Source organism: Psammomys obesus, unplaced genomic scaffold, assembly GCF_907164565.1.
Source record: "Psammomys obesus unplaced genomic scaffold, mPsaObe1.curated_primary_1811, whole genome shotgun sequence".
Lineage (NCBI taxonomy): Eukaryota > Metazoa > Chordata > Mammalia > Rodentia > Muridae > Psammomys > Psammomys obesus.
Genome location: NW_026585687.1, coordinates 3344590 through 3363007, shown reverse-complemented (window position 1 = coordinate 3363007; position 18418 = coordinate 3344590). Strand labels below are relative to the sequence as shown.

The 18418-nt window shown below is 42.1% G+C and overlaps 1 protein-coding gene across 1 annotated transcript; it reads right to left on the bottom strand.

Moving 5' to 3' along the window:
- Positions 1 to 923: 923 nt before the first annotated feature.
- Positions 924 to 17956, bottom strand: Pgk1 (phosphoglycerate kinase 1). The gene is made up of 11 exons (XM_055592681.1): positions 17763 to 17956; positions 12470 to 12520; positions 10387 to 10542; positions 10115 to 10259; positions 8068 to 8171; positions 6727 to 6846; positions 5044 to 5158; positions 4497 to 4676; positions 1980 to 2157; positions 1644 to 1742; positions 924 to 1339 (listed from the first exon to the last, which is right to left on the bottom strand). The coding sequence occupies exons 1-11, from the start codon at positions 17825 to 17827 to the stop codon at positions 1299 to 1301; spliced, it is 1254 nt and encodes a 417-aa protein (XP_055448656.1). The 5' UTR covers positions 17828 to 17956; the 3' UTR covers positions 924 to 1298.
- Between the last annotated feature and the right edge of the window lie 462 nt (positions 17957 to 18418).

The following is an 18418-nucleotide window of genomic DNA, read 5'->3' as shown; positions in this document are numbered from 1 at the left end:
ACATTATCATTTATTACAATTTATTCAATTTGCATCCCAGATGAGACACCCTCCCTTGCTGGGGCATAGAGGGAGCATGGGAATGGGAGGTTACTACTTTCTCTATTTTCTCTACTCATCCTGTCTTAAAGGGAGATGGTTTAGCAGACTTCTACTAACTTAAAACATATACTGTAATGCTCATAACTCTAGTGAATGTTGGACTGAATCAGTGGTGTAAATAACTGAAATTAGTGTTTTGTTGTTGTTAAGACAGGTCTCACTTTATTACTTTGGTTGGTGTGGAACACACTATGTGTTAAGATCAAAGGCATGTACCATGCCCAGCAAGAAAAAAAATGTTAATTACGAAGAAAATTAAAATGACAAATGGCACTTACAATTTACACCTTTAGGTAAAACAGGATCTCATATAGGCCAGACTGGCCTAACTCACTAGGTAGCCAAGGATGAACTTCTTTGCTACTCAGTGATGGGATTACAAGCAAACACCATGCCCAGATTCTTCACAATAGTAACTTCTGATCTAATTTACAGCAGTGGCAAAACTACTGAGTATGAGGAGGTGTATGTGGGACCGAGGCTACTGCTTTCCTTCTTCAAGCTATGAAACTGAGACACATTTGAAATGCTTGGTACTTTGAGAACCCTAAAATGGGAGTCAAGAGAAAAAATGCTCACACTAGGAAAAAGAATGGGAAGAACGAGCTGGGGCTTAATTTCGTTGGTGGGTAGTTTAAAAGCCTTGGCTTTTTATTTTATAGCTTAACTGTTGAACATCACAAAGCAACAGAGTAGGCCTTCAATAAGGAACAGGCATTTATCTAATCTCTCCCCACCCACACTGCTGTAGCCAATCCTTCCCTCAAAATGTAGATATTTTTCCATTCTCACCCTTCCTAACAAAGTATAACAGGAAAAACTCCAGTTTTAGTGGACATCTTTATTGTTCAATTGTTCAACTTCTCCTACAGCTGGAATTTCAACATATTTCCATGCTGAGTCATGAACAGTGACAACACTAGCCAGAGGCTGCAAAGAGAACTAAGCTTTCACAGCTCACTTCCTTTTACAGGCAGAATATAAATAGATGCACTCTAGAATGCACAATGGTTTTAGTCACTAAGGAATTTAAATGGGATCTTGAAGAATGTAGACAAATCCTGATGCGGCAAAGATGAGCTGAGATGCTGTGCAACTGTTTAAGGGTTCCTGGTGCTGGCCAACTCCAAATGGAGATGCAGAAAACACTAAGTTGACTTAGGGGCTGTGCACAGACACCAAAAGGCAGATAAATACTAAACATTGCTGAGAGCATCCACCCCAGGAAGGACTTTACCTGTTTTCAAGAGAGCACAGAGACAGCATTACTGTAAGATCCACTAAGCTACCTCTGCCCCTTTTTGTCCTACCAATACGAGCTCTTTATCAGGTTTTAGGGCAAGAGTTAAAAACTCCTGCATTCCAGGTCCCAGGTCAATTAAAATGTGTTCCTACCTACCCCTCCCACCAAGTAGGTGCAGAAGCTTTATTTGTGATACCTAGCTAATGTGACTGGCCAAAGCTCTCCACTCTTCCCCACCTCTCAGAGTGCAGTCCTCACCCTGCCTTCAAATAAGCCACAACATGGAGAACCACCTCACCTTCCAGGAGCTCTAGACTGGCACCACCTCCAGTGCTCACATGGCTGACCTTATCTTCTGTGTTCCATTTGGCACAGCAAGTGGCAGTGTCTCCACCACCTTTTGAAATGAAAATCAGAGGGAAAAATAAGTTTTTGGCACCAAAACTGTGCTTCCCAACTGAAAATATAGCCAAATGACCCAAAATGATCCCCCCAATCCCATCTCAAGATGCCCTATGAACAACACCTTCATGAACTGTCAGCTTAAGATTTACCCAGAGCCAGAACCCCCCCCCCTGCCTTCCCCTGACACAACTGTTATGTGTTAGTGTGGGTTTCGTACAGGACCCCTTACCTATGATAGTGATGCAACCTCTAGAAGTAGCTTTTACCACTTCATCCATGAGGGACTTGGTTCCCTTGGCAAAAGCTTCCCATTCAAAGACCCCAACAGGTCCATTCCAAACAATCTGCTTAGCTCGAGCCACAGCCTCAGCATATTTCTTGCTGCTCTCAGGACCACAGTCCAAGCCCTAGAGAATAACACAGTCAAGAAAACTTAATAGGACCAAATACCACCTCCACCAAAAGTATAATGTAAGGCTGAATATCCAAAGTTTCTACTAAGGCCAGGCAGTGGTAGTGGATGCCTGTAATCCCAGCATTCAAGAGGCAGAGGCAGAGGCAGGTGGATCTCTGAGTTAGAAGCCAGCCTGGGAATACAAGATGAGTCCAGGACAGCCAGGGCTACACAGAAAAACCCTGTCTTGAAAAGAAAAAGTTTCTACTAGAATCAAAATGTACAAAAACATTCAACTTTATTAAAGATCAAGCAAGAGGAAAATCTGATGTTACTTAAAAAAAGCATTTTTGATCTCTATGGCAGCCAAGATCTAGAGATCAGTGGTTCTCAACCCACAGTGATTCTGCCTATCCAAGGAGATATGCTGAGACATTTCTGGCTGTTACAACTTGGGATGTGTACAGATATCCTATAGCTTGTGGCATTTTACATATGTCACAATGTAACAACAGCCTCAACACAGCTGGAAATGACTGAGAAGTACTGAAGGTGATCAAACCTTCCGTGTGTCAGACTCTCCAGGAACCCTTGCTTGGATCCCACTCCTAGCATTTTATTTACTAGGTTTGAAATAGGGCTCAAGAATGGGCCTCTCCCCCCTCCCATTTTTACTTGATCTCACTATGCACTTTGACTGGCCTGGAATTTGCTATGTAGACCAAGCCAGCCTCAAATTCAGAGTGGTACCATGCCTGGTATCATGCATGTGTATATGACACACGTATATGGGGGATCCCACAGTGGCCAGAAAGGTGGGTGGATCCCCTGGAACTAGTTACAAGCGGTTGTGAGCCTCCCAATGTAGTAGGTACTAGGAACCTAACTCTCCCCCTAACCATTAAGCTATCTCTCCAGACCCTAAATTTGCCTTTTAAAAACAACTTCCCAAAGTGATCCTTATGGAACCATACTTTGTGAAACAATGTAATAGCAAAATGTCTAACAAGAAAAAGAAAGATAAGCACCAGCAATCAACATGATATGATTTTAGCTATCAAACTAAAGGTATAGTGACATAACAGGAAGCAGAGGCAGGGTGATACAGTCTAAATTGATATGGTCCAAGGTTCACCTAAACTATATAACACAAAAGATAAAGACTATGATGAAAATGAAAAAGAGAAGGCAAACTACGGTCAATTATAAATCTCTCATATAAATATATTTTTCATATATTGCTTATAATTAAGTGCACTTTTGTTTTTTGGTGTTTTTTGAAGACAGGATTCCTCTGTGTAAGTGCTCTGGTTGTCCTGGTCAGCGTTGGCCTAGAACTCAGATCTGCCTGCTTAGTGCTGGGATTGAAGGCATGTGCCACCACTGCCCAACCACTTTCATTATCTTTTTTTTTAACAAATTATGAAACACTATTCTTTTTAAAGATTTATTTATTATTTATACACTACTCTTCCTGCATGTGTGCCTTCAGGACAGACAAAGGCACCAGATCTGATTATAAATGGTTATGAGCTACCATGTGGTTGCTGGAAATTCAACTCAGGACCTTAGGAAGAACATTAGGTGCTCCTAACCTTTGAGCCATCTCTCCAGCCCCCACTTTCATTATCTTAATGTCTTCTGAGAATGTTTTTACTTATCGTGATTATTGTGGGGAGCACAACTTTTGGAAACCCATTCTCTTCCTTTCAGTACAGGTACCAGAGATATAGCTCAGGTCCATTAGGCTTTTACCTGCTGAGCCATCTGGTCTACCTTAAAAGTTTACTTAAAATGGCTTGTAGCTATTAGCAGTGTAATCCAGCTCAAGCCATTAAAGTGCAGAGTACTATCTCTAGCACAGGGTTTGCCCTATTATTGATGAAAAGAGCAATCTGATAGCACTGCTTTCCCTGATGGATTTGGCCTCAAGTGCCCACTACAACATCTGTAGTCCTCTTTGACAGACAGTTCCCATGGAGATTATTAATATAAAATGGTTGGGGGCTGGAGACATGGCTCAGAGGTTAAGAGCACTGGCTGCTCTTCCAACGGTCCTGAGTTTAATTCCCTTAACTACATGGTGGCTCATAACCATCTATAATGAGATCTGGCGCCCTCTTCTGGCAATCAGTTGTACATGCAGATAGAGCACTCATATACATAAAATAAGTCTTTAAATATATATGTATATGTTTGTGGGACAGAAGGGATGCAGCTCAATGGTAAAACACTTAACATCTGTGAGGCACTAAACTAGATCTCCAACGCCACAAAATAAAAATGTCAGATGAATGAAGGAATATCAAAAATTTGTTATTCCTTAAACAACCAAACAACCAATTGACTCACCATCCAGCCAGCAGGTATACCAGAGGCAATAGTAGCTTGGCCAGTCTTGGCATTCTCATCAAATTTGTCAGCAGTGACAAAGTCAACAGGCAAAGTAATCTTCACACCATTTTTCTCAGCTTTGGACATGAGATCTTTGACAATCTTGGCTCCTTCTTCATCATACAGAGATGTGCCAATCTACACAAGAGATGAAAATCAGCCCCTAAACTAAGAACATGACTAACAAAACAGACAGGAGTAGTGGTCCTCAACCCTCCTACTGCTAGGAACCTTTTATTTTCTTTGCTACTCCATAGCTAAATTTGCTAGATATGAAATATAATGTAAAATCTGATGTGCAGGATATCTGATATATGACCCCTGTGAAAGAGTCTTTTGACACCTAAGGGGTGTCAACCCACAGGCTGAGAACAAAAGCTAAGCAACTCCACAGGTGGAATGAAAATGTTCTTAGGATTCACATTAAGTTTATATATACATTACATTAACATAAACTGCTATCATTAATGAGCCATTTCACAGCCACTTGCCATTGGCTCCCTACCTCCATATTGTTGAGCACCTTAAGGAAGGTAAAAGCCATCCCACCACCAATGATCATCTCATTGACTTTGTCCAGCATATTATTGATCAGCTGAATCTTGTCAGCAACTTTAGCTCTAGAAGAGAAAGCAAAAATCATAAGCACAAACAATTGACAAGTCTAGTGCTAATATTCAGGGCCACAACAGGAGAAGAGGAAATGCCTAAAACATCAAAGGGACTGCTGAACTTTGCATTGTTTTTCCAACACTTTGTGCTTTGAAGAAATCTTTTCATGGTAGGGCTAGAGAAAGGATACTCTAAGGCTGAGAGCATAGCCAAGTATGAAAGCACTTGTCTTCTGTGTGTAAAGCCCTGGATGTGATCCTCAGCACCACAAAAGCAGAAAAACAAAACCTCCCCATCTAAACAACCATGGCCCTATCCAAAATTCACAAGGCCCAGATGGCCAGATTAGTAACTGAGGGTCTGAATGAAAATGTTCTCCACAAACTCATCTTTGCATGCTTAGTCTAGAAAGAATGAGGAAACGTGGCCTTATTGGAGGAGGGATGTTACTGGGAGTGGGATTTAAGGTTTCCAAAGCCCATGCCAGGCCCAATGTCTGTCTCTGTCTCTCTCTGTCTCTCTGCCTAAACAAAACAACAACGACAAAAAAAGGGTTCATGGTATCCCCAGCTTCAAGTGTTCAGAGGTCTTGCAATATAAAATCAGGTCAAGTCAAAGGAAGACTGCTGTATTTCAGGGTTATTCTAAAACCTCAGTACAACCAACAGAGAACATTCACTCCCATATTCCAGATCTTCAAGAAAGCTAAAGCCGCACAGCTCGAATGTTAATTTGAAGCCAAAGTCTGATGCTTTGAACTCAGGAAACAAAAAGGTTCAATGTTTCCAGGAAACTTACCGTTTTTCAAGACAAAACAAAACCTTACACTCATCAGGGTTATTTTTAAGTACCCAGAAACAGGGCTCATGAAACTTAGACAGCACCTATGCTATGTGAAATTGACCCCCAGTTTGAGTCATTTTCATCAGGAAATTCTGAGTGTACTTAAGTCTTCAGGGTTGGGAGAACAGCCCATAAAAGAGTCATGGTCCTCTAAGCAGAAAGATGCTTCTACCTAAACAGCCATGCCAACTGAAAGGCGGATTTCACATGCACCAAGCAATAAATCCACTCAACCTTCACTTCTAAATGGTTTTTTGTTTTTTTTTTTTTTAAGCTAAACTACTAGATTACCACTATCCACACACTGCCTTTCACTAAAATAGATAAGTTATCTCTCCCTGGTTCCCTCTACCAGATGAGCAGCCCTACAACCCTGCCTCAAGACTACAATTTTAATCAGAAGTCCTTTTTCCCAGACTACCTCCTTAGAGTCCTCCCTTTGTCCTCAGATGGCTACAGCCCTACAACCCTGCCTCAAGACTACAATTTTAATCAGAAGTCCTTTTTCCCAGACTACCTCCTTAGAGTCCTCCCTTTGTCCTCAGATGGCTATTAGCCCTGGACTGTTACAGGATTTCCCTAAACCCCACTCTCAAATCTGTTAATAGTCCCTTTATTAAATTCTCCTCAGCTACCCAATGTGATTGCGCTCTCTGACCATAAAGCACCCCAGTTATGGCCACTACCAGGCTAATACTATTTAAAGTATATGATACAAATGTGTTCTTCATACCCTCCCAAGATAGCCAGGAAGGGTCGCTCTGGATTCTCCAAAGCCTTGGCAAAGTAGTTCAGCTCCTTCTTCATCAAAAATCCACCAGCCTTCTGTGGCAGATTCACACCCACCATGGAGCTAGGGAGAAAAAGAAAACAAAGGTATTCAAAAATCTCATCCCATTCTACCATTTTTACCCTACAGGCCAGCTCCTTATCACTAAAATGCTTTCACTTCTAAGAAACCAGTTTCATCACTAAACTGCAATAACATCTTAGATAACTTTTCTGACTAATAGTTTATGATCAAGGGGTTTATAAAAAAAGCAATGAACTGAAGTAGAATTTAAGAAACTCAAGTAAGGGTTGTAAAGATGGCTCAGCAGTTAAGTTCACTTGCTGCTCTTGCAGAGGACCTGGGTTTAGTTCCCAGTACCCACAGGACAGCTCAAAACCCTCTGTAACTCCACCCCAGGGGATCATATTCCCTCTTCTGGCCTCTGAGGGCACTGCATGTACAGGGTGCAGAGAATCGTGCAGGCAAAATCCAAGGTTTTTTTAATGCACAGTTAATAGTTTAACAACAGGCCAAAGGTTATATAAATCACAGAATATAATTAGCCAGTTGATGAAAACATAGATGTTTTGATGTTTAAAAGGAGGGGAGGGAAATCTATACAAGGTATCCAAAGTTAAAGAAACTTATTCCTGAAGCTCCACAATAAAAGCTTTTTCATTCAACAGCTATCTGTATTTCCACATAGAATGAGGATATTTAACAAGGACCATATATAGCTCCAAGTAGAGCTAGAAATTAAAAGGATGCGTCTCTTGGTTTCTATTGCCAACTTGAGACAACCTAGAATTCCCTGGTAGAAGGAACCTCTTGCTCAAATTGTTTGTGAGGCATTACCTTGATTGCTAATAGATAATAGATATAGGAGAGCCCAGTCCACAATGGGTGGTACCATCCCTAGGCTGGTTGGTGGTCCTGGACTATAAAGAAAATTGGCTGGCACTGGTGGCATGATAGCCCATGCTTTTAATTCCAATAATCAGGGGGCAGGTAGATGTGTGTGTTCAAAGACACTCTGGTCTACAGGATGAATTTCAAGCTAACCAGGACTCTGCCTCAAACAAAAAGGTAGTCAAACATAAACCAGTGAATGAGCCAGTAAGTAGATTTAGTTCCTCTCAACTTCTCTCAGTGACGGATTGTGCTCAAGAAGCATGCCAAGCAAACCCTTGCTTCCCATATTTTGCTTGATTTTGAGAAGCAGATGGCAAAAATAGCCTAGAATTTGAACCCAAGCACCAAGAATCACTGTGTTCTGCCTAGTACTGACAAGGCTCCCAGTACCTGTGGGCTCGGTGTGCAGTCCCAAAAGCATCATTGACATAGACATCTCCTAATTTGGACAGTGAGGCTCGAAAAGCATCAATTTTGGCTGGCTCGGCTTTAATCTGCAGGAAAAAAAAATGTGGAAAGGAAACTTAGAATCTTCTTAAACATCTTGAGACCAACAGGTTATCTTTTTCTCCCAAATATTCCAGGACCTTTGGTCATTTCTTGTCACCTTTGCCTCCCCCTGAAAAATGTACCCATGTATGTGTACCCACATATATATATATGCACACACATGAATATCTAAGAATTTCAAAACTAAAGTTTGAGGGAGAATAGGATAAGTTGAAAGCTTTTCATGGAAAAGATGCTCTAGAAATTAACAATCAAGACATGTCTCGTTTTTGACCTGTTAATTCTAAAAATAACAATGTAGGTAAACTGAACATTCAAGTATTGAGGTGGACAGATGGCCCAGTGCTAAGAGCACTTGCTGCTCTTCCAGAACTCATCCTGGAGCTCACAACTGCCTATAGCTCCAGTGTCAGGGAATCCAAAATGTCCTCCTGTGTACCTGTACAGCCATGTACTCACACATGCGCGTGCGCATGCCCACGCGCACACACATACACACAGGCACGCACGCATGCACACACCCACAAAATAAAATAAACTTTTTAAATTAAATTGCCTTCATCTTGTTTGTGTCCAATTTAGGGTTAGTTTAAAACTAACTATTCCTGCAATCTTAGGCACTCTAAACCATTGGTTCTGAATAGCAAGTGAATTGGCAAGAGCTAAGAAAGTCAGAGACTAGTATAGTAAGTTCATTGATTCCTGAATCATCCTACATCAACTCCAGTTACTCCTGACATTTCTAAGCACTAGAGTGTGTTCATCTTGAGTTTCAGTTTTAAAGGGCACCAAATTTTAGGCCAGCGCTTGGCTAGTTGTACTGTAGCAAGACCACACCAATGCAGGATAGGGCCAAGCTCAGGACCTTCAGTGCTAAGAAAAGAAACTGCTTGAAAGCAAGCACTACAGGTGACCTTAAGAAATGTCAGAGGTCAAAGGGGGGACTGATACATACCCCTCAGAGCATCATGTTCTCACATCGTTCAAGTCACGAAAAGGAGAAAAATACTAGAAAGAGCCTTTAGCGTTCCTTCTAACCAAGGGTAAATCCAAAAGCATGCTCAAAAACGCAGTTCTACTAGTTTTCATACTTGAATTCTGTTGTCCGGTCTAGTAACCAGTCTTGCAGATTGTCTACAACAGCCTTTCTATGACAATAGACTGTCAACAACTGCAACTGACTACATGACCTTAGGTCTACAACATTTACTATCTGGTTCTTTGTGGAAAAAGACTGAACCCAGATGACAACCTTTCTGAAACCCCGGCTTTTCTGAGATCTGTTTCTTTAGCAAATGAGGAGGACAACTGTAGACTAAAATGAAAATAGTGTATTTCCTAAGAAAGGGCCTTGAGTCAGGTGTGGAAGGACAAGCCTGTAATCCCAGCACTTGAAAGGTGGAAGAGTTCCAGGTCGTCCTAAGCTACATCAAGTTCAAGACCAGCTTGAGTTACACAGCACAGGAGCAACCCTGAGACCTTGTCTCAAACCACTCCTATACAACCGAAGCAAGAAAAGCCTTAAGTAATCTCACTATGACTATTACATTCACTGAATATTCTTATTATCCAATAGAATTCAAAGGGATTTCAAAACATGAACAGGAAGAGAGGTTTTGCAGTGCTGGTCACATTCCATTCCTTGACCAGGTAGTGATTATGAAGTGTGTCTATACTCTGCAATAATTCAGAATACATCATGCTGTGCATTTACACAATTGTTTCTGCAGTGCTAAAGATTGTGCCCAGGAAACTGTACACTGCCACTGAGCTACATCCACGGCCCGCATTTGTACATGTTTACATGTATGTTACACTTTAATTTAAAAGTTGGGGAAAATAAAAATGAGCTTCTTCTATTCTTCCATTATGACCGCCTATAAATTCAGGCCCTAAGGCCCAATAAAATCAAAATGATAGGCCCTACCTTGTTCCCAGAAGCATCTTTTCCCTTCCCTTCTTCCTCTACATGAAAGCGAAGGTTCTCTAGCAGGATGACAGTCCCAGCTGTTGGGTTGGCGCAGGCATTCTCTACTTCTGGGCCCACACAATCCTTCAGGAACAGAACATCCCTGGGGGAGGGGCAACAAAAAAAAATCAAGAGACTAGAGTAGGCTGAAAGTTTAGAATTAGAATCTATGACAGCATGGTGACTCCCTCACCTCCCAGAGCTCAACAGCACTACAGCTCTGTACTTACTTGCCCAGAAGAGATTTGAGTTCTGCAGCCACTGGCTCTAATGAGTACTTGTCGGGCATGGGAACACCATCAGGACGGCCTAGGTGGCTCATAAGAACAACCGACTTAGCTCCATTGTCCAAGCAGAATTTGATGCTTGGAACAGCAGCCTTGATCCTAATACCAAGAGAAGACAGAAGAATGTTATTCTGAGGGATTAGTGGGAACTATTTTAACTTATGACTTCATAAAATAAAGCCCTGTTTCTTCTCTAAGCTTCAAGTCCGACAGTAGCAGAATTCAGATTTGAGTTCAGGAGAAGACAAGCATGATACAAACCTGGCACCTGGAACTACTTAGTCTCATCATGGATCTGCTCCTCATGCAAAAAAGAACTTAGCAAGTTTGAGGCTGCTGTCTACAGCAGGACCTGCCAGGGTTAGTCCTTGGTATTTAGAGGAGCTGGGGGGGGGGTATGTATCTGAGTTGGTAAAGTGCTTCCCTGGCATGCACAAAGCCCTGGGACAATCATCAGATTTCACCTCTGCCCAAGAGAAAGAAAATGAAGTATCATTCAGTCACAAAACAATCTACATATACATAAAATAAGTCTTTAATTAGATAAACAAAAAAACCTCTTGAGGCTGGAGATAACTCAGCAGGTAAGAGCACTGTCTGCTCTTCCAGAGGTCCTGAGTTCAATACCCAGCAACCACATGGTGGCTCCCAACATAACGTGATCTGATGACCTCATAAAATAAATGAACTTTATAAAAAAAAGACTTAATTTAAAATAAAGGGCCAGGCTTCATGGCATACACTTGCAACCCAACACTTGGAAAGCTGAGACAGGAGGATCTAAAGCTCAAGCCCAGCATAAGCTGAGACCCTGTCTCAGAAAAAAATGTCTTGAAATAAAGTCTTTCTTATATAATTTTCTCAGAAGCCACACAGTACTATTACTTAAAAACTCTGTGTCTGCAGGGGCACTGGAGAGATTGCTCAGTGGTCAGGAAGGCTTGCAGCTGCTCTAAAGGACCTATGTTCAGTTTCCAACAGCCATGTCAGCTGTCTTACAAACAACCACCTGTAACTGCACCTCCAGTGTTATCCAATACCCACTAAAGGCAACCACCACACACACACACACACACACACACACTTAATTAAAAATAAATCTTTACGAAGAAATCCTTCTTCTAAAGCTAATACCTAAAACACCAGGTAAGCTAAACTGCCTGAAGTCTGTTTTTTTTAAGAGGCAAAAGTAAATTAATCCTCACACCCAAAAAAACCCCACACTATCTGGGATATTTAGGAATCTGATTGAACTACATATAAGCTTAAAAATACTGATATTGTAAATTGTTCTCTTGCATAGTTTGTTTTTTAAGAAGTCAATTAACCTTTATTTTTTTAAAAGGAGTATCTCCAAATTCCTTCAAAAATAATTTTTAAACAAGGACTCTCAGGATGTTTTTGTTGTTGTTAATGGAGTTTGAGAGAGGTCTGGAACTTTCTGTTTGGAATATTTTTATTCTGTTTTAAAATATTTTTATTAATTATTCAAGAATTTTATACAATGTATGTTGATCATATTCACTTGTTTTAGCTCCCTCAGTGAGACAAGTTTTTGAATAGCCTAGGATGGCCTCAAACTGGTTTTGTAGCTCAGGTGACTTTCAGCTTAAAACTTAGGCCCTCCCAAGTCCACTCTCCTAAGCACTATGATCCCAAGGATCATATGTACATACCACAATATCAAGCTAAATTTTTTCTTTTTTCTTTTTTTAAGTTTTTTGAGATAAGGTCTCTTTAAAGACCTGGCTGTCCCAGAACTAATTGTGCTGACCAGGTTGTCTTCAATCTCAGAGATTTGCCTGCCTCTGCCTCCCAACTGCTGGGATTAAGGCATATATCACCACACCTGGCTTAGGATGATTTTTTTAATACAATAATTTTTAAAATCCCACACTGCAAAACAGGTTAGTAAAGACAAAAATCCCGTGATTTTCAGTTGCTGTATGTCCACACTATAAATAGAAATTTGCATCCCATATACTCACACATCTTAAACCCAAGCTAGGTTTAGTCAGGATCTTACCTTTGGTTATTTGTTATCTGGTTATTCTTCATAGGAACATTGAAGTCCACCCTAGAAAAGAAAAAGGTTGCAGTTTCAGAGATATAATCAACAATTTAAAAAGCCAAGTCACACCTTTAAAATAAGAGGCATTAAAAGAGGGTTGGCAAGATGGCTCAGGTGGTACAGGCACTTGTTAGCAAGCCTGGCACCGAGTTTTATTCCTTAAAAAATCTCCAGTTGCTTTGGCATGTGCATGTACACATATATGCACACAAATGTCATTTTAAAAATATTAACCAGACAGTATTCAGTCACTGTCAAGAGTGCCTGGGATTGGATGGCAGACAAGGACTTCGTGGTTATGGGTTCATGTTCTACTTGTTTCTACACAATGTACTCATTTCAGAGTAATTTTTGTATATATGACTTGTATCTTTTTAGATATGTAGCTAATATAGTTTTAAAAATTTTCAAACCACAAGAACTAGTCCAGAACACCTGGGAAGCTAAAGTCAACTATACCTCATACGTCCCTGGCCCTGTTTTATCACTAGGAACCAATTCTGAACTTGTTTCTGTATGGTAGCTGATTTTATTATTTTTTTTTTTTTGAGGCAGACTATGTAGTGTAGCTGTTTCCATCTCCTGAAGTGTATATCAAATATATCCCAAGACCATTTTCAATTAGTTATTCTTAAGTCTGTGAAGTTATTATAGTATCTAGCTCACAGTTAAGAGAAATAAGCTAGTAAATGCTATAAGGCTTGGAAGTGGCACAGTATCACAAAAGTGTTAGCTATTATATGCTAATGAGTCCCCAAACTGTAATTGTTATTTCAAAGAGCAACCATACTAAACTCATTACTAAAAATACCTAATACCACTAAGTTAGGACTGTTACTGTCCTTGACTGTGAAACTCCATCTTTTCCTATCTGTTTCCTGGTCTTTCCTGTCTGCAGCAATGACCACAAATCCTGCAGATCCAAGACTTCCTCTTTAACTTGAACACTAATCTACCTTGATCAGGAGCTTGAGGAACAGTCCTCAATTCATTTAAGAAAGCCTTAAAAATTAAGAGGCACTATGCCTCTGAACGAAGAAATATACTCTAATTGGTTTCAGGCACTTAAGGCATCTTCTTTAAATAACCTGAGCAGGTCCTTGCCAGCCATAAATGTGCAGACCAAAGCAGATCAAGTATCCCACAACCATGACTGACTTCCCCTCTTGCAGCCTGCCAGGAAAGCTAACAGACAAAAAGGGTTAACTGCACAGGATGAGCAGTGCAGCTCCGTGCACCCAGAACCTTACAGGAAGGAATGCCTTTGGGCTGAAGTGATGAAAGCTTACTGGTGAAAACTGGATTAGTTTTCTCGCTGCCATCTTGATTACCTTCAACCTTCACTTATGGTGTCCTAGATTCACAACTTTGCTTTTAGCTTCTCTTCTGAGGACTCCAAAGCAGGAACAGCATTGCCTACACATTTCACTTGTACACACGTACGTACACACACACACACACATACACAATGCACCCTTTTCTACTTCCCAGGATTACTCAAGCTTTTTCTCAAGCACAAACTCAAGTATCACTACATATACCATATGCCAACTACTACGCCCCAAGAAGCCAGATTCAGCTACCCTGCCCTGATAAGCCAGTTAGAAACAGGCAAATTAGTAGGAGGATTAGTAGGAGGAATCAGAAAAAGGACAGTGATTCAAAGTCAACATAAGAGACAAAGCAATCCAGTGACCTTCCAAATCCATCTTCAGGAACCTGAAGTTCAAGTACAGAGCCAGGCAGGGATACACACACCTGAGCAACTAATACATCTCCCCACATGTCAGCAATCTAAAGATCAAGGTATGGTCCCACCCACCACTGATCCATCTTTTTCTTAAGGTTTAACTGCCAGAAAATGGCTCAAGCTTTTCTTCTCCCAGCAGGAGATTCCTGGGGGAAATCCCAATTTCTTAGAGACCACTGTTTGTCTAGTAGCTAAACCATCTCCTCTATATTCATTTCTGCTGACTGGTTACACTACCACCAAATACTGATGAGGATGCAGAAAAACTCATCACTCATGCACTCCTAACAGGAATGCGAAATGGTGCAGAACCTTTCGGGAGCTTTCCTGGGTTAAAGATAGGATGCTCAGTGGCAATCCCAGTTCTAGTGTTTTAACAAAGAAAGTACAGCATGTGACTAAACCAAGACTTGCACCAAAAGAAAAAAAAAATCATAGCAGCTTCAATTGTAAAACCCCAAACTGGCAAAACCTTGCCAGCCTCCAATGGATGAATGATTCAACTATGACACACCCATACCATGAAAAAGTACCCAGCAATGCAAAAGAACATGCTGTTGGTACATGAACCTATTTAGATAATTATTGGATGAATACTGAGTGAACAGTGCAAGTTAGATACTGTGTGTAAATATAGATACAACATTTTTGAAATGACAAGGTTTTAAAAGTAGAACACAGGTCAGTAATCAGTCACTGGGGAAAAAATGAGTTTCTGTGCAGCCTTTGCAATCTTCTACAAATTTGTAATTATTGCAAAATAAAACTCTTTTTAAAAGTTAAATGGTGGTAGCAACAGCACACACCATTAATCACAGCACTAAAGAGGCAGAGGCAGGTGGATATCTGTGAGTTTAAGGCCAGCCTGGTCTACACAGTGAAACCCTGCCTCAAAAAACAAAACAAAAGAATCTTAAAATATTAAATTAGAATTTCAAGTCTTACTTGAAACCTAAGGATTCTAAGCCCAGTTCTACTAAGAAATCTCAAGGGAACCATGCCCACTGTTGCCTCATGGTCTGATTGCTAAATTACGTTAGTGTGGTGGTCTCTGCTGCTTTTTTCCCCCTACCAGGACTGCTGCTTTGCAACTCACTCACAAAACAAGTGAGGTTGGGGGAAAAAATGTACAAGAAAAAGAGAAGTACAGCAAAGGATGACTAGTAGTAACCTATGAGTGAAAAGGAAATGACATGACAAAATCAGCAGGAAATTTACTCAAATGGCCTGGTAATAATCAACTACAGTTGGAGGGAAGGGAGGGAAAAAACCTGAGGCAGAATCCGTTGGGGTTTCTGGCTATTTTAAGTATCTCCAAAAGGAGCTGGGGTGTGACTTAGTGGTAGAGCGATCAAGTACAAAATGGCTACTGTTTGATACCCCCAACAAATCAACTTCTCTTGCCAATTCAAACCAAAGAACTAGACAATCAGAAAAGTGCCCTTCTATACAGGGGAGAGGAGGCAAGTGAAACAGCCACTGCTCCAGGAGTCCCATTCCTGAGGCACTGCCAGCAACTACCACAAAAAGCACAGGGTATTGAGCACAAGGTATTGAGCTCACCCACGCATGGCTGTCTGGACTCCTCTAAAAAGCAAACCTACGATGCAATTCCCTATTCAAGATGCATTAATTATCAGGAAACAAAGAAGTGGCCTAAAAAAGAAAAACAAGTCCAATGCATCGATATTGCAGAAGGAAAGGAGGTTGCAACCTCCAAAGTCTATTTCACCCTATCCCTGGGTCATCATGTCGAAGTGTTTTGAGAATCTGATTGGTAGCTAAAGAGACCCAGATTCCAGTCCCAGCTCTGCCACAAAATTCCTAGTTCAATAGTCTTGAACATGGCATTTTCCACCAGCAAAACTGGACTTGCCAATCATCACAAGGCTCAAGGTTAACCTGTGGTAAGTGAAATTTTATTTGGTGCAAAGGAGAAAATCTGTTTCCTCCAGTCTCATCCCCAGATTTCATTTATTTTAAGACAATTTTCCCTGTGGAAGAGAGCATAAAACCCCAAACTGCCATTACAGGAAGATGACCAGGAAAATGCCCCTCTTTCAGCAGCTGACGAGGCCAGCCTCAAGCCAGTGGAGGTAGAATTAAATAATTTAAACCTTTAAGCTAGTTTTAAATCAACATCTACCTGTGTTGATTTCCACAAGGCCAATCTTCTATCCTCAGAGCAGTATCAAGGGCTAGCTAGAACCTGCCCTTTATTAATATGGTGGCTCGGATCTCTATTCTATCCTGATTACTAAGGCCTATCACATAACATATATTAAGTGTTTTGCATGAACATAATACACTGGGTTCTGGCTATCGGCACAGTAACAAGGCCACCTACCAAGTAATATTGGCTAGGAAGAAATATGTGCTGTACAGTTCTCAAACGCCAAAGTGCAGAGGCTCCCTTACATACATGTTAGTATCTGAAAGATGCCCTCAGTTGAATTGGACCAAATTGTGAAAGGGACCAGAATTACATCGTTCACATACTGCCAGTCAACCACTTGCCAAAAAAAAAAAAAGTCAAGCCAGCACAGAGTAGTCACTGCATTTATCTATGACTCTTCAAAATTACCATCCTTGAGTCCTAGTTACATGGACAGGCAGGTCCATCATTTCTGAATCTATTAATCCTTCACTTCTGGCACACACTATACATTATGAAAAGTAGAAATGTATAAGTCTTCATACACGCCAGTAATTCTATCAGGTAAGGGAGAAGCCAACTTAGTAAATGACCAGGGATCCACGTGTGCCGCATAAGCCTGCCATGTGCGTGGGGGCCTTCCTCACTTGTAATATCCTGCTTCTCTAGCCACCTCTGAGGGTGAGGTTACAGGCCTCCAAATACAGGGTGGCCACACCCTGCATGTGTCACAATCCTGATGCAAAACCAAGGCCAGGAGTCCAACAGCAAGGTAGAGCAGCTGAGGCCTGTTACATAAGATGTACAGACCATCCAGTAGGCTTCACCCTCCCACCCACAGTTCTTTGGGAAAAGGGACCTCCACTCCTGAGCATTTTGAGCAACATCCTCTAGGAAATAAATTCTTCTGTACCTGGAACAATGAAATGATTTCGTTAGGTATGGTCCAAGGACTGTGGAGGAGACGAAATTAAATGACCTTTCAAGGTCCCTCAACTGGGGCCTAGAGATTTGCAGGATAAGCATTAGGTCCCATCTCGCAACAGGAGCCAAACATGTACCCTGGAAATGAGAGAAGGATCGAGTCCTAAAAATCTGAGCCCTTTCTTGGGGAACACTATTGGTCGCTTTTTATGTTGGAAGAAAAGCAGTTAAGAAGCATCAAACCCGGGTACAGTCTCCGTCCCAAGGGGGTGAGGGGAACAGCCCAGACCTGCAAACCCAGGATCCCCCGAGACCCAGCTGAAAAGCAAGCTCAACTTAGGGTGCAGAAAAGAGTGATTGCCAAGCCCAGAGAGGCTGTGGAGAGCTCCGAGGGCTTGAGGGCAGCAGTACAGGATTACCTCATCACGACCCGCTTCCCCTTCACCTCCAGCTTGTCCAAAGTCAGCTTGTTAGAGAGCGACATTTTGGCAGCACGGTGGGGTCAAGACGCCCGGAACCAAGAAAAAGGAGACCACTGCGAAGGACGTGCGCTTTTGAAGCGTGCGGAATGCGAGACCGCGGGAGAACCGGAGGGCGCCCGCCCTGCCCCTAGCTCCGCCCTTGGACCCGCCCCTTCCCGGCAGCGGCTCCCAGGGAGCGAAGCAGCAAAGCTGCTATTGGCCGCCGACTAGAAGGCCGAACCCCCTTCCATTGCTCCGAAGCGCTGTCCATCTGCAAGGGACTAGTGGGACGTGCGACTTCTATTTGTCACGTCCTGCACGGCGAGAGCAGCGGAGGGGGGGGAGGGGGCTGGGGGAAGGGTAGCTTTCCTGACCAGGCGAGTAGAAAGTGGCGCGGAGGGGCCCGGAAGAAGGGGGAAGAAGGGAGCGGGTTACTGCCTCGGGGTAGATGGGGAATGTGTGCAACTTCAGAGGCCACTGGTGCAGCCAAAGTGCCCAGCGCGTCTGCTTAGCAGCGCATGCTCCGGACTGCCTTGGGAGCGGCGCCGCTCCCACCCGGTGGAATTCCCAGGGGCCTTTTGAAGATCTTTTTGCGAATGCCTTCTCCTTTTGGA

Coding starts and splice junctions, on each gene's coding strand:
- Pgk1 (XM_055592681.1), bottom strand. CDS start 17,827: ATGTCGCTCTCTAACAAGCTGACTTTGGACAAGCTGGAGGTGAAGGGG. Junction 6,847..8,067: donor ACTGCACACCGAGCCCACAG/GTACTGGGAGCC, acceptor TTTTCTCCCTAG/CTCCATGGTGGGTGTGAATC. Junction 5,159..6,726: donor TTCCTGGCTATCTTGGGAGG/GTATGAAGAACA, acceptor TTTCTCTTCTAG/AGCTAAAGTTGCTGACAAGA.